This window comes from Struthio camelus, chromosome 2 (genome assembly GCF_040807025.1).
Source record: "Struthio camelus isolate bStrCam1 chromosome 2, bStrCam1.hap1, whole genome shotgun sequence".
Lineage (NCBI taxonomy): Eukaryota > Metazoa > Chordata > Aves > Struthioniformes > Struthionidae > Struthio > Struthio camelus.
The window spans coordinates 77,821,594-77,837,353 of record NC_090943.1 but is presented as its reverse complement, the minus strand read 5'-3'; the positions used below and the strand labels follow the sequence as shown (position 1 = coordinate 77,837,353).

Here is a 15,760-nt window from a genome sequence, read left to right as displayed (position 1 = left end):
ATTGGCTCTACCCAATTTTTTGCAAAAATTACATGGTGAATTTTTGAATGCGTCTTATTACTGCAAACAGTTGCTATACCTTGGGTCTCTAACACCTTTTCTTTGCAGAGCTCTCAGGGGAGAGAATAGTCTTGGTTCTCTGCCTTGACAAGGATCAAGGGCTACAAAAGGGTCCATTAGTAACAAAGGAGGTAAAGGGAAGCTGTAGGAAATAACAGAAGTAATCTGGTGTTTGTAAACTTATACTTTATCTTGTACTCTCTCCACTAAGAATTTGTGAGAATTTCAGAAAATAAGACATGAATAAATCAATAAGGGAACAACATCTGAACCACAATGCAGGCATTTATTGTCTCCTTGTGCATTAAATTACCCAATTAACATTTCCTGTTGCCTTAGCCTGTTCTAATAAGGCTTGACTGTCGCTTATCAGCCCCTAATCTTCTAAATGATGAGCAAGAACTGCAGCTGGATTTACAAGAGCCTTTGGGGCACAATACCAAACTCCCACAGCTCCAAAGATCCATCCTTGAAATTATGCTTATTAGGGGTTCTTATTCATTACCATTTACTTCACACAGATATCTGCTAATAAGATCAGCTCAGCTTTGTTTATTAAAATAGATACGCTGGACAACCAATCTATGTGAATAATGCATTCCTCAAAAAATATGCTTTTTCTTGTATAAAAACGTCATTTCAGATACAAATATTCCTTGAGTTAACTGAGTCTGGTTTGTGGGCTTATTTTTCCTGAAAGAGTGACCTATAATTTGGAATGTATTTGAGTAAAAAACACGTTTCCGGAGTACCTGACAGTGATTTTTATGGGTTGTGTGCGTAAGTTAGCTAATTAGAATAACAAGGCTGGGAAAGAGTTGCTAGTAATGAGTAACTAAAAGGGATAAGTGATTTTTAATAGAAAATGGTAATATCTTCAGAATGATAAATATTTGCCAGTTCTGTGACAAAAAATAAATAAATCTATTCTAGTAAGGGATCCTGCTCATGAACTGTGAGGCTGGTGGGGGTGAGGAAGAGATTCATGTAGATAAAATGCTACCAAATTGCCTCTATACTGCCCTGTCAGACAACTATCGACCCCATCCCATGGGAGAAATTGATTTCCACGCAGCGAGCTATGTGCTTTCTGCAGTGTATTGCTTCAGTGCTATTGCTCTGCTAATCACACACTGCTGCCTCTTTTCCTTTCTCTGTCTCTTTTTTTGTTCTGGAAGATTGATTGAGAGACGTGAGGGATTTAGGTTACCATATTTGTTGTTATTTGACCTTTTCAATTATATTCTGTTAAAAATGTAAATACTTCATTTTTAGTAATGCACATGTGACTTTGCTTAAGCAGGCTGCAAGTAAGGCTTTCAGGAGGAAGTATTTACCTTTGTTCTCATACAGGCCTATATGAGCTGCTTTGGTTAAGTGACTTTAAATGCTGTTGAGGATGCTTCCTGCTTCAGTAAAGCTACTCAGGATACTTCTCAGCGTGACAAGATCTAAAGAAGGAAAAAATACCCCAAACTAGAAACACTGGAATAATGTAAGTGCTGAAAAGTGAAATGATACGCCATCAAGGATTGTTGCACTGGTTTGGATTGGTTTTTCTCTTTTTAAGCATAAACACCTTTTGTCAGCTCTCACTTTTGATAACTACTTTTTAACAATACAAAAGCACTTAAGGTTAAGAAATGCCAATGTTAAAGTGGAATCCCAGTCATAAATCTTCCCCTTATCCAGACAAATAAGAAAAAAGATCTTTAATTGTCATGAAATGGTCATGCACTGTTTCTCAGATAACACAGCAATAGCTTACAAAATTGTTTGGCTGATGAGTGCTTGACTTTTTGTAGTATTTTTTATTATTCTTACTTACTTTCGTTGTTAAAACTCACTCTAAGCATCATCAGTGTTAAAACAGGTGTTTGAATGTTTGCCTGTGGGAATCTAGCTCCTTGCTGTTAGCTGACAGCTTACCATGACATTTATACGCAGGGGAATCTCTGAAAGGGAAACAGCTATGATAGACCTTCTTACTCAACCCCATCCCAATGGTAAGGGCACAGAAGGCAATAAAGATCTGCTGGTAGATCACAGCTTTATTTCACAGTCTGCTGGGACTCCTTGGGAGACAAGTGTAGGACAGCTTAGTTAGAGCCACATACCAGCCCAGCCTTGAAGGCAACGGATCCCAGTGAACTACAGAAGCCACCCTTGCAATATCCAGAGTTTGGATGCTTTTATTTTTATTATTCTGCATCAATGAGGTTGCAAAAGGAGGATGATCTGTAAAAATCAATAAAGACAGTTTGCAGTTTCTCCTTTGACTTGTACCTGCTCACATCCTTTAATCCATAGAAAGCAGATGTAAAATGCTGACCATTGCTTAATGCTAACTCTGTAGTCCCTCCCTCGCGTGTAAAGAGATGGTAGAACTGGGGTAAATCAGCCACAAGAAGGGAACAACAAGTACCCTAGCTAGCAGTGCCCTTGAGCATGCAGCCAAGTTTTTTATGCTTAGTAGGGATTCTTATTCATTATCATTTATTTCACACAGATATCCACTAATACGATCAGCTCAGGATTTTTTTTTTTTTATTAAAACAAATACACTGGACAACCAGTTTCCTGCAAGCATCCATCATTTTAACAGAATCCTTATTTGTGCATGGAAAGGCTTTTTCTTTCATGTCAGCATCGGGGAGAGCAGAGAAGGGCAGAAACTGTCAGATGATGCCATTAGTGAGGGATGAACTGTTTGTGGAGCTTGCTTCTGGTCCAGTACTTTTTTCTTATTCAGCGCCTTCCTCCTTTGCCACCCATTGCTAAAGGTAAATATGAAGAACAATGTGAGAACAATTTTATCCTCTGACATAACTGCCTGTGCAAACTTTACTGCTTGTTGATTAGTGATTTAGTCTAAGCCTCTCATCACCTCCAAGTTGACCTCCATTTTCCTGGTGTGCTTTCCACTGTCCACTCTCTCCATCACTGTTTGCTTTTTTCCATCTTTCCTGTTGCTAACATACTTATTTCACGCATCCGGTCTGCCTCCTTCCCCGCACTTCCCCTCAACATCCTTCTGCAGGCCTTGTTCCTATGCAAATTCTTTACAAGAAAGCAAGCTAAGCTGTTTTAAAAAGCCACAAGACATGAGCTAGCAATTCCTGTCGGCTAGCCTGACCCCATTCTTATGCTTCATTATTTCCTCCTCCTTTATCTGTCTTGTATGTTTAAATATGAAGCTCTTGGTCTGGTTTTGAATTTGTGTTTAAACAGGGCCTTGTGCAGTGGAGCTCCCTGGGCCTTCTATTGCGCTCAGTATTTTATGACAAGACAATTATGTAAGGAATAACTAGCAGAAAACAGTAAAAAATAATAAGCAATGATTACTAAGCATTTTGCCCAGACATTTTTAAAATTTGCTCATGACAGATTTCCTGCAATCTGTTCATCGTTTTACATGCATCATCAGGATGATTTTCTTGACACATCAGCCTTCTTGTATTCCGTTTTACTACCATTGCTTTCACTTGTACAAGGCTAATGCTCTTTCTATCCCCTTCATGGTGTTAGTCTTCAAGTATCTACAGACAGTTTTACTTTAAACTGGGAAACCCATGATGTGAGGCTCTGAATATGATGAGAGATAAATAGATTCCACACCACAGTGAGCTTCCAGGTGATTTCCAGGCTCTTAAAGCTTTTCACGTCTCTCTATTACGTTCAATCTCTCACTAACTACAAGAGACAGCTTAACCCAAATCAGATATTCATGTTCTATATTAAGGATTTTTTTCTGATAGCTTCTAAGGTTGCTACAAGCAATGGAGCTCGGAAGTCATAGTATGATTTCCCAGAAATTGTACAAATAAACTCTCAGAAGTCATTAGTTATTTCATCCTTATGAGCGGGACTTTCACTTACAGATGGACTGGACGGTGGAAGTTGTACTGCCCCTGGGAGTTGCACCTCCATGAGACCTGGCCTCCTGGGACATCATTGTGGAGGCCTTGGATCCACCAGAGATCCCGCTGCTGGTAAAACCTGTTGAATGGGTTGAGCCTCTGGCACCTAGAACAGTTACAGCAAAGATGTTAATATGTTTTCCTAACTGGAAGGAGCCTTAGTGAACGATCGGAACCTATCAGGTTTTAAAACATGCCAAGGAAAATCTGTCGAAAAGCTAAGAAACTGCTGATCGCTTGCCTTGCTCCATTAGTATGCTACTTTTTAGCTGCCACACTGCGGAGAAGACATTTACAATGTTTTGTAGATGTTCCCAGAACATAAAAAAAAATCTCCTAAAACTCTCAGACAAAGACTATTTTTGATGAATCTGGTTCTCCAAAATGGGCACAGTTTGCCTCTGCAGGAATTGCAGTTTTCTGAGGAGCTGCATGAGAACTGTGAAGCAAGCTCCTACAGCAACTAAGGACTGTTGCAGACCTCGCCACTTACTGTTCCAAGTGACAGATATGTTTCTTTGAGCTCACTTTCTATGCATAAATCCATGCATAATAGATACCTGTAGAATTCAAACACAGCATACTGCAGTAGCCAGTGGTCTAGTACATATGTACATACCTTTCCATCTCATTATAATATAAAACCCAAATAAAGAATTCTATTGAAAACACTTTCTTTTTAGGAGAAGACTAAAGCATTAGAAATGGCAAATGTTAGTCATATCGCTTAAAGCATTCCTGGAGGATGCTCAAATATTATGGCGATGAGCCTGCTATAACATCTTCCATGAAGTGATACTGAACAATATTCATGCCCTGCTGTAGCACCAGCCGCTCCTCCCTGCATGTTTGTCCTGGGGGAGGGGTTGCAGTCTGAAGGAAAAGGTTAAGAAGCTGCGTTTGAAGAGCAAGAGTTGCCAGTGAGCACCTGTGGAAATGAAATGAGACCCTTCTAGCTCTCATTCAGGTGAAGCATGCGTGGCAAGCTCTCCTGCTGCAGGGAGCCAAAACTCACACCTGTCCTGGCAGTATTACAGAGCTAGTGTTCTTCACGTGAGTAAAAGCTCTTTTGGAGTATCTCCTGTAGGCATGGCTAAGGTTTTCTTGAGTCACACAGATTTCTCTTCACCGGAAAAGTGATTTTCATAAAAGTGCATAGTTGATATAGGCATGGCAAGCATAAAACCAGTTGCTGTTAAATGTTTAGTCTGCTCCTCTGTCCTCTAAAGATTCTCGGCACAGGGAGGGATACAAGTCTTCATTCTTTCATTTTTAGGAACTGCAACGTCACGCTCTCTATCGAGGGCCACCACTGAAGAGCTTGTCTCTGGTTACCAGTGTGCTGCGTGCTGCTCTACAACCGTTATCTGTAACAGAAGGCAGGACTGTGCAGCTGTCAGGACTCTAATATACAATTAGATTAATTAACTGGCAGATCTTGTGCACAGGGATCAGCACTGTTTATGTAGTGTGGTGCCTCAGAGTAGCTCTTTCTGCTTTTCACTCTCTTGGTCCTTCTTTTCTGACAGTCTCTCATATTCTGTCCCTCTGCTGGCAGCGTCCCTTAAGGCTGCCATCTTTCCTATCGCATTATCAATAAACATCATATTCAGTACCCTAAGTTCACTGACCAAATCATATGGAGTAAAAATTACAAAGCATGTTACAGGAGTCACACGCAGCATCTCTCTAAATGACTCTTTTATCACTTATTCCCCACTGTGTTGAGAGCATCGCTCTACGAATAATACTGGCAGCAATATAAACCACATCTAAAGAATAACTTACTCCTTCTCAATCAAGCTTAACCCATTTTTTACTAAATAAAAGATGATACAAATCCTGGACAGCTCACCTGACCAAAACCTCATTTTTATGGTGGAAGTAGAAGATTTAGGTTCAGCTCCATCCCTCAGGAGATTTTTAGCTGCTTACTACAGAAGTAGTTGACCAGCTTCAACATGAGAGAGGACCTGAACGCAGCCTATAGTCCGCTGGTTAGCACACTCCTTCCACAGGAGAAGAGGGTGGAGAAGCCTTTGTCCAAGGTCAGCCTGCTAACTACTGTGCTGTGGGGTTAAACAGGATTAAGTGGGACAAACTTCTTCGTGGAGTTATGCATACTTAGAGGATGCCTGCTGAATCAGGTCCAACAGGCAGGATGGGCAGGGAGAATACCTGGTGCATGAACCCACAAGTGGCAGGCTGCTTAGAGCTGTCAGATCTGGGAGAGTTTTGTGTGTGAACAGAAAAGCATGCACCTACAGCTTAGCATATGCAAAAGCGAGCTAAGCCTAATTTTAGTACTTAGCCACATGCCGTGAAGGAAGTGTATATACTCCTGTTGTGAATTTAGCTCTTGGACTGCAGCTCATTTCCCTCTGTTACAGCCTTTGCATAAGGTTTTATGGGTTCTTTCTGTATGTGGATACATATGGGTGTGGGGATGGATACATACACACACACAAGCACATACAGAGCAAAGGAAACCTGGTACACAGAGCATGTTCCTGTGTAAGTGTATCATTGCTTATTACTGCTTATCACTATTGATGTTTCCTAGAAAAGTGGAGAGAGAGCATAAACTTCAAATGAACACTGTCCCAAACACATGAATACCACTTACGTATGTGTACACTCATGCATATGTACATACACAAAAAACACCCTCAACAGCATCCCACTCATAGCGTGCAGTTAAACATGGGAATCTTGTCTTCAGCGCAATGCAAGAACATAGGACGGAAGAGATTACTTGGCAAGATTATTTCCAAGGGCAAAATTCCGTTAGTCTCTACTCACTAAGCTACATTTTAGTTTCTTGTTTTTAAGGAAAAAAGAATTTGCTCATACCCATTTCTTGGAGCGTAGAAGTAGGACCTCGGGAAGGCACACCTCCCCCCATAGCTCTTGCTTCCTGGGACATCATTTTGGAAGCAAGCGAGCCTCCTGTGATCCCAGCAGAGGTGAAACCGGCATTGCGCACATTCTGGTCAGACATTTCCTTGGCTGACGCTGTGGAGTGCAGCAGGCACACTGCTGGCTCAGCCAGGCTTTTTATACTGCTCAGCTAAGCAGCAAAGAAATGAAACTCAGCTGGGATCAGAAGGAAAACGAACCCGAAACCCAGGCTCACACAGGAAATGAAACTGAAACTTACGAACACGCTTTTTTATTACTGTTGTGAGAGTGGATCTTAGGCAAATCAGCTACTTGCTACTTAGGATACTAAAACAGATTAATAGTGTATGGATCATTAATTGGCCAGTGACATGGCTGAGAACTTTGCTTCTTCATCCTCTGCATTGCACCCTATTGCCAGGAATTACACCGGCAGGAGATGGTACCTGCCTTCAGCTGGCTATTCCCTGAAACTTCAGGGACAAGTGCTGTGGGCCGAGCTGTCTGTTGGATTAGCATGGACCACACCGGTCCGATCCAGAAAGGGGTCAGAAGAGTTCAGCTCTCCTCTCTCTATCCAGCTTTATGCTGCTGTAACGGTTCCAGGCCCCAAAGAAGATGGGGTGCCTTATGCTAAATTCTTTCACCCACCTAGGGTAAAAAACAATTTCTGCCTTTCTTCTTTGAAAGTATGTGTGTGTGTGCATGGTGGGGGGGGATGGACAGTGACAGCAAATCTACAAGGTAGTGTAAAAACTGGTACCATGCCATGACAAGCATTTTTAATAGCAAGTTGATTCATAAAATGTAGGTAGGCATGCATCACACTCCGAATGCAATCCTGATGATAGTGCCACAGGCTGATGAGAGCGGCTTAATACCTTTCTTCACCAAGCTTCCCTAGCCCTTTGTTATTTTCTCCCCCACCTGCTTTGCCCAAGCTTGGCAGTCTGACTTTCTGGGGAGTCTCGGTAGTCCAGTTAGACAAAAAGTGTATTTTTGGTGCCAGTTAGCATTTTGAATGAAGGTTTTTAAAAACAAATATTCTAACCAACAACATTAAAATGAGGTATTTATTCATTTTGAGAATTAATACAACTCTGAATAAAGAAAATAGACAAAAAGGTAGCAAGGTGGTAGTAATGCAGAAACTTTGAGTTTATTTTAGTACCCAGAGATCAAAGGTGATGCAACTACTCCACAATAAATCGTTAGCAGAGAGCTGCAAATCAGCACTCAATTAACAATGGATGCGTGAAATTAATTTCCTGATAGAAAGGACTGTTAGGGGCCTTTGTGTCATAGAAGCAGATCGACACAGCTATCTGGTTCTTCCTCTTGCAAATCCTGTCGAAGCACAGCCTCCGTCCTTAATGAATAGGCCTTTGCAAATGGCACATACTCCTTTATTGCACAGTCTTTCCTTAGCCTGTAGTTTCAAGATGACTCTTTCCAAATCCATGAGTCTCCTCCCCTAGGTAAAGAGAACTGTCTGATTAGGTCAAACTAGCACAGGGATGGCTCTCAGGGTGAAAATAGAGAAGCTAAAGATACAGCGTTCTCACAGTTGTACAATGTCTGTATTTGGTGCATGGTAGGGTACAGAACAAAACATATGAAGTCTGTTCCTCTGTGCCTGCATTTGGGCCCATGTGGTGTTTACCTGAGCAGTGGGATATTTGATCTAAGAAAAACATACCCCTAAGCAGTACTGCTCCTTTTTCTTTGAACTCTTTTAATTTTTATATGATGTCTGCTATTTTTTTTTCTCTAGTCTGCTTGCATTAGGGCTTCTGCCATTAGGATGCATCTGTTTTCCCATAATTTCTCAAGTCTCTTGTTTATCATTTTGAATTGTTTGATGTTGTAAAGTACCTAAAGTTACAGCTTAAATGCAAGTAAAATTCCATGTAAGAATAGGATAATTAATGATGTAGGGCATCTTCAAAGCGACAATAAAACAAAAATGTCACTTTCTTGGCAGGTACTGCTATAGATCCTTCCTTCAGAACTGCTAAAATTTTTGGTGCTTTGTTAATATCATTTATTTAATATTCCTAACATCTCCTCAGGGAATGATGGGAAAGTCTAGCAAAGCAATGGGGAATTAAGGCTTCATAAAGTTGTATCATATGAGATGAACTTTTACCCTGTCTTAAAACACAACAATTCATAATAAATACACACAAAGTTGTTCAACTAAATGCAACAGAAATAAGACTGCTGTTAAATTTGTCCCTACAAATCACGCTTTGAAGCTTGTGCCATGTTTTCTCATGTTCAGTGTTTTAGTGGTCTATTTGCTAAAAACAAATTTGATGTCATTTATTTATATGACTGGGCCCCCACTTAAGCAGCAGATGTGAATAAGAGACTGGTTTTAGAAACTGTTGGAGAGAACCCAGTGTACATGTTTCTTCCGAGAACTCTCACTCGCTCACTCACTCGCTTCCCCCCTTTTTGTTCAGTTGGAAAGCTTTGCTTTTCATCTTAAATTATTGCCAAGCCCATTTTTGAAATGAGGATGTGCTAAACTACAAAACTGGAATGTGGAACATGCTTTGCAGATTTAGGAATGATGAATCTACATAGTTACCTCCTACTTTCTTGATGGATTTCTCTCCTTTCCTGATGTTGTGGTTAGTTTGACAATCTAAGCATTGTGAATGCTCTGCCTACTCTAGGGAGAAACATGCTGGGGAGGAGAAGCTCACATTCAGGTATGGGTGAAGTTTTGCTGCTCATGATGGAGGCCCTTGTACTTTCCCGGCAATGCGGATGTGTTCATGGATAGTCATTGTACCTTCTTCAGGAGTGTTAAAGGGATGCTGAATCAGGTGGGTGTCGAGACCCAGCAGGTTGTCCTTCCCAGTTTGCTAGAGCCAGGCTGCTGGCCTGCTGCCCTTAGCTCCTACCCCTAGTGAGTCTGAGCAGCTAGGCATGGCTGACCACCAGCAGATCAAGACAAACACCTAGAGCCTTTACAGGCACCACATACACACAAAGAGCATTCAGCTTCTCTTTTAGGGGAGCATCTGTCACCGAAACCTGCCCTTATAATGAAAACGTTGCTCAGGATCTCATTATAATCCACTGCCTTTCCTCACTGATTTTTCCAATAAGGTAGCAAAGAGTGAGCTGGCTGGAATAGTCCCAAAGTGATGGGCTGTCATTATGGGCTGACTGAACAGGAATAGTCCCATTCAGCTGCATGAATTCTAGGTTATATGTCCTGATTTCCTCAATATGGCCAGAAATCCAGAGGCTAAAACTCTTAGGCAGTATTTGTGATCTACAGCAGAACTGTTTACTCATTCACCTAGCCATAAGCAGAAACACTGTCTTATGTGTGTTCTCTTAAAAGAGCTTTGGGTGGGCAGCCAACAGGAAGGCTGCTTATGAATGGTCCTGGTTGCAGAGTCCTATCAATCAGGCTGGACCCTGGGGCCATGAACCTGGAGCCTGGAGCGTGTCTTTTCTGGGGAGTGTGGCTTGTTGGTATAGGTGTCTGTTTCATGCTTTGCGTGTGAAAATTTCTAGGTTCAAACCTCTGACGTTTTGTTTGTTCACTGCGTGCAGCTGGGGAAAACTTCTGGGCTGCAGAGGAGGAAGGGAAATTGACCTTGAAACAGGAATGGAAAATCCTGGGAAGAGTAGAGATCTGGTACCCACTGACATTACAGGTAGCCAGTCTAATGACTAGCCATCACTGAGCAGGACGCTTGTGTATTGCAGTCACTTATCTTTTCCTACCTTTGGTGTTTGCGTGGCGCTATGATGAACTAGTTAAGTAACTAGCAAAAAAATTAGTGCTACAAAGAAAAAAATTATTTCTCTACCTAATTTTGCCTCTGAAGCAGCTCAGTGAGGACTCAAAGAGATACCAGTACTGGTGGGAGGGAGAAGGAAGAGACCTGAGCGGAAGAGGGGCCAAGGCCTCTGATTCAGCTATCAGTTATGTGAAATAACACCCCTCGGCTCTTTTTCTGTTTTCACAGCTGCTAGAAATTATCTGGCATGCATTCCCTCCCTTTTGCTGGCATTTGCATTTATGTGCCTGAACAGGAAGGAGGATGAAAAACTGACCGAGAGAAAAACTCATGGTTTTGTTGTGGTTCTGGCAGACTTACTTGATTCATCTTATGCAGAGATTTTTCATGTGTGGTTCTTGTGGAGGAGGTAGGAACAACTGAATGGCAAGATGACACCCCATTAGCTTACATGAGTCAGGGCCTTGTGGGCACTGTGTGGTCTTAATGGTCCTATCAAGCCTCAGCTGGGGCCTGCACCCACAGCCTCTGCCCAGGGGCTTCATTTCAGTTCAGTGCAGGGCTTTCAGTCCCTGCTTGAGCTATGTTGTAGGTGTGCTTGTCTCCAGCTCCATCACAGCCATGCCTGTGCTTGGCTATGGACCTCACTGATCTTTGACCTATGCACCGTCTTCTCAGCTTGAGCTCAGACCTGCCTTGTTACGATGGACTTGCCCAGCAGTCACTAGACCTGATCTGGATTTTCTGACTTGTGTTTCTGGCTTGACCTCAGACCTGTCTCATTGCCATGAACTTGCAAGATGATTTGGACTCTCACTTGAACCTGGCTACCAACTCAGAGTCTGCCCTGACTGCCTTGCTGAGTGGTGGGACAGGGCCTTGGCTCACCCTGACAACATGTAACATGGATAATGTTGTCCCAGGAAAAATGTTGTCCCTGTCTCCAGGTAAAAAAGATCCAGTGTCACTGCTGAAGTGGGACTGGGATCAACAACAACTTGGTACCTGAGCCTGTAACTTCCAGGGACCCTCTCCCTCCATCTGTCCATCCAAAAAGATGCGCTGCTTCTCTTACCCGCTGGCTTTGTGTGAGACATGTTGTCTTTAACGCTCCCCCACCTGTTTTGCTTTGTTTTACTGGCATTTCTGTTTACAAAGAGTAACTTCCAAAATGTTCGACAAGCGTATTTGATGTCTGGCTGAGTTTGCAGGAAGGCTGGCACAGAAGCACGAAGACAGTTGTACATCTCTGTGGACCGTTAGCCAAAAATTCAAGCAATGATAATTTGAGAGATGGACTGATATAACTCCTTGTTGAAGTATGAAATGAAAGAGAAAATAACTCATTTACCTCACTGAACCTGACAACATTTTAGCAGTAACTTGGATCTGGGAGAGTATCTGAATAATTTCCCACCTCCAGAGGCTAAAAATCTGAAGGAGAGATATAGTTGGTGTGAACTGACCTGAAAAGCATTCAGTGGCACTTCTGAGTCTTAGAGAATAGAGTCAAACCCCTGGTTACCAAGAGCATGGTTGCGTTTATTTTCAGTATCACTACAATCTCAGTAGCCTTAGCTGCTGAAGCATTTATGCATGCAGCTAGCATAGTTTGATGTTTAACTCTCTGAGTTTCAGGTTCAAATCAAATCCTTAAGCGTCTAAAATCATGTGCTGTCTAGACTGTGTGCTCTTTGAAAGGAAGAGGAAAATCAGAGGCTTGACTGAAAGTACTCTGAAAACTTGAGCCATGGGCATCCTTCCCTTCAGTTAAATAAAAATAATAATAATAAGCTGAAAACACCCCCCCAAAAAAAAAACCCAAAACAGCACAACTAGATGTACATACATCTCTTCTATATTTCCTTCAGGAATGACCTTGTTCATTTGTGTCTGTGCATGCAAACTGCTGTGTCTCTTTAGTATATCTTGAAGTCCTTGAGGTCCTGACTGCTGTGCCACTTAACGTATGCTTTCCTCCTAGGGAGGCTGGGCAGCTGATCACAGATATTAATCTCTGCATAGTTTGCTTTTGCTAGTCACCTTTTTCATTCTAATAACATGTTCATTGAAGTCACTTTTTCATAAACATTTTCCCATAAACCTCTGTCTCAAAAGAGATTATTCAAATAGCTTTTAAACAATTACTCTTTTGAAGGGTCTAATTGAAGAAAATAAACCTGTAGAGAATCTGACTGAACCAAAGATCTTCAGCATCCAAGATTATCTATCTGTCACCCTGTGACCTATTTCCTTCACACTACTTTTTAATTTTTGTAGCAATTATAGTGTATATGGATAATACCTATTAGCATATTTATGGTCATTGCTTCATATTTATTGTCTGCACAACTCATTAATCTTCATCTAGTGTGTGAGGCTGACAGCTCAATCTATTTTGCAATCTCTGGGCAGCAGCCATATCCAAAAAGCTTTTGTTTCCCTGTAAATAAACTGTGTTCAGGACCAGAGGACAATAGTGCATCATGCGGTGATTGACACAAGCCATAGCTGCTAATCAAAAGTAGATTTTATTACCAGCTGAGTCAAGTGCGTTATGGGGCCATTGTTCTAGTGCTGTCAGGGCAAGAGCATACGTAGTCAGTCACCTTCTCAAGATGGGTTGATTGTTCTCCAAGATTAGACAGAGTTGCCTTATTATCCATCCCAGACAACAAGGCATCTCACCCAAACAGACGCCTTTACAGAAACTGCCTGTACATTGAATTGATTTGAATTGCTAATGCATAATCTGTCCAGCACAGATGTGCAATGAATATTTGGATGTTGTTTTGCATGTCAGTTGAGAAGGCTGAATGATGAGGCGATGATCATTCAGTGATGGCTACTGGACATTTGCCAACAATTGAGTTTGAGCACTTTCCCTGACAGTAATCAGATCAGCTTCCAAAACCTCTTTTCTTCAATTCACTGACAATTTATGTTAGAAGATAATACAATGCTCTCACAGTTAACACAGTTGGCAGCAATTTGCATTTTTTTCATATAATTAAATTTTTCATTTAATCCAAGAAGTGCATACAAACCGCATAGAACTGAGATACATATTCCCAGGTGCTTGCAGAGTAACTCCACTTGAATAAGAGGCCATCTAGATAAGTCAAAAACACTGAAACTCTTTCGTCACAATGCACATGTCACTGGTTTTATTAGTTACAAAGGTAGATGTTTTTAAAAGGTAGATTTGCTGTGAAAAATTAGGAACGTTGTAATGAAGCTATATTAGGATAGCCATCCAAAAAAAGCAATTAAGGTAATAAGCATTTAAAATATGACTGTGTTCACGCTGAGAGAAAAATGGTAAACACAAATGTTCTGATTTAAAAAAAATTTCAACCTCCGTCAGGATTGACTTAATATAAAATAGGAACAGAAGACTGATATTGTGACATCAGGGGACTGATGTGAGTTGACACAGTCACATCACATGATTAACGTGAATATAAAAGAGGCTTTGATGTAGTTGTAATCAAAGACTTTTTCAGGGACTTACCCAGTCAAGTTCTAAGTATTTCCAAGGATGAAGATTCCACATCCTCTCTGAGCTCCAGTGTTTGACCACCCTTATGGTGAAAATTTTTTTCCTTATATCTAATCAGAATGTCCCATGTTGCAACTTAACATCTGTTATTTCTTGTCCTATCTCTAAGGAGATTCTGGCTCCCTCTTCTTTATAACTTCAGCGTTTCATGTCTAAAAAGCATAGTTTAAGCCTTACCTTTAGAACGTAAATAGCTTAAGAGCTACTGGTAACTTAGAAAATCAGGGTCTTGTGGGAGACACATCTGTTACCTTAAAAATTTTACTTTCTAACTGTATTTAGCTATTTGGTTAGTGCGTCTCTAATCATATAGTGAAATGCTTTCCCTCAGAAATAATATAATAATATCTCTCAAGTACTTCTAGAGTTCTTTCTAGAATACATTTTCGTTAGTGCAAGTTTGCTATCTGTCTCTCCTAGGTCCTAAACTGTGCACTCATAAGTGCCTAATAGAAAGAACAATCACTTCCTTTAACTTGCTGATCTTAAGAGTAAAATCTACTACATCTAGGAAGAAAGTGGGGAGTGATTGTGCCAGGAGCTTTGTAGTCAAGGTCAGAAAGGACCTTTTCAGGTAAGTCTGATTTATCTGTATGTCAACTTTGTTCAGCGTTATGTTAAGGTGCTTTCATTGAGATCTTTGTTATCATTTTCATATGTCAGAAGCAAAATATTATCCTTGCATTAGAGAGCAAATCACAAAGTGGTAGTGGTGGGTTTGTTTGTTTTGGTTTTTTTAGAACAAAATTCCAATTTTGGAAGCTGCAATCTTGACTTGAGAAGGCTGTAAGTTTAGACCTCTGCATAGAGTTAGATGGCAAAATCTTACCAGACGTCCACCTGACATCTGAATTCCAGACCGTGCTCCTCAGGGTACCCCTCCAGCTTCTGACACTTCTGCTTTTGACCTTATTTCTGAGCACAGTCAGAGGCATATCAGTCTTGCTGTTATAAAGGAGCTTATGCCTTGTTCCAGTTTTACTGTGCATCTGCTGCTTAAGATGCCCGCTCCTGTATTCAAGTGTATCAGACAAGTCCCTGTTCAAAATAGACACTGCAAAAGAGGGGGCAATCCCGCCTTAGGTGGAATAGCTCAAGGTTTGCAGGATTCACACAGATCAGGACTCAGCTCTTTGCAGGATTCACACAGATCAGGACTCAGCTCTTTGAGAGTGCCACCAGGTCTTGGTCACCAGAGGAACAGGGGCTAACAGCACCCATCAGCTAGGGAGTTGTATTCGCATTTGTTCTCTCTCCAAGGAAGTTTTCACTATTTCATGGGGTTTCTTGCCCAGCAGCTCTGCTGAAGCTTTCATTTCCCATGCTGAGGTATCATATGCTTTTGAGGCACTGAAAGGAAAGCATGGACATCAAGCTCTAGGGTTTCTGCTGCAGGGAGAGTGGCGCTTGAAAGTTGACACGGAATGGCCAGTGCTTAATTTTTTTAGTGAAGTAATACTTTAGCCTAAGGAGATCTAATACAAGCCATTGTTCCTGCACCGAAAGATCCTTTTCTTAGGGCTAAAAGTCTTTTCTTCCAAGGCATG

At 41.3% G+C, this 15,760-nt stretch overlaps 1 protein-coding gene across 1 annotated transcript; it reads right to left on the bottom strand.

Annotated features, from left to right (window-relative positions):
• Positions 1 to 2,236: 2,236 nt before the first annotated feature.
• On the bottom strand, positions 2,237 to 7,053 carry LOC104145124 (interferon alpha-inducible protein 27, mitochondrial). Its single transcript, XM_009676487.2, has 3 exons — positions 6,834 to 7,053; positions 3,940 to 4,086; positions 2,237 to 2,837 (listed from the first exon to the last, which is right to left on the bottom strand). Exons 1-3 carry the CDS (start codon positions 6,979 to 6,981, stop codon positions 2,809 to 2,811), a joined length of 324 nt encoding a protein of 107 aa, XP_009674782.1. The 5' UTR covers positions 6,982 to 7,053; the 3' UTR covers positions 2,237 to 2,808.
• Positions 7,054 to 15,760: the final 8,707 nt, after the last annotated feature.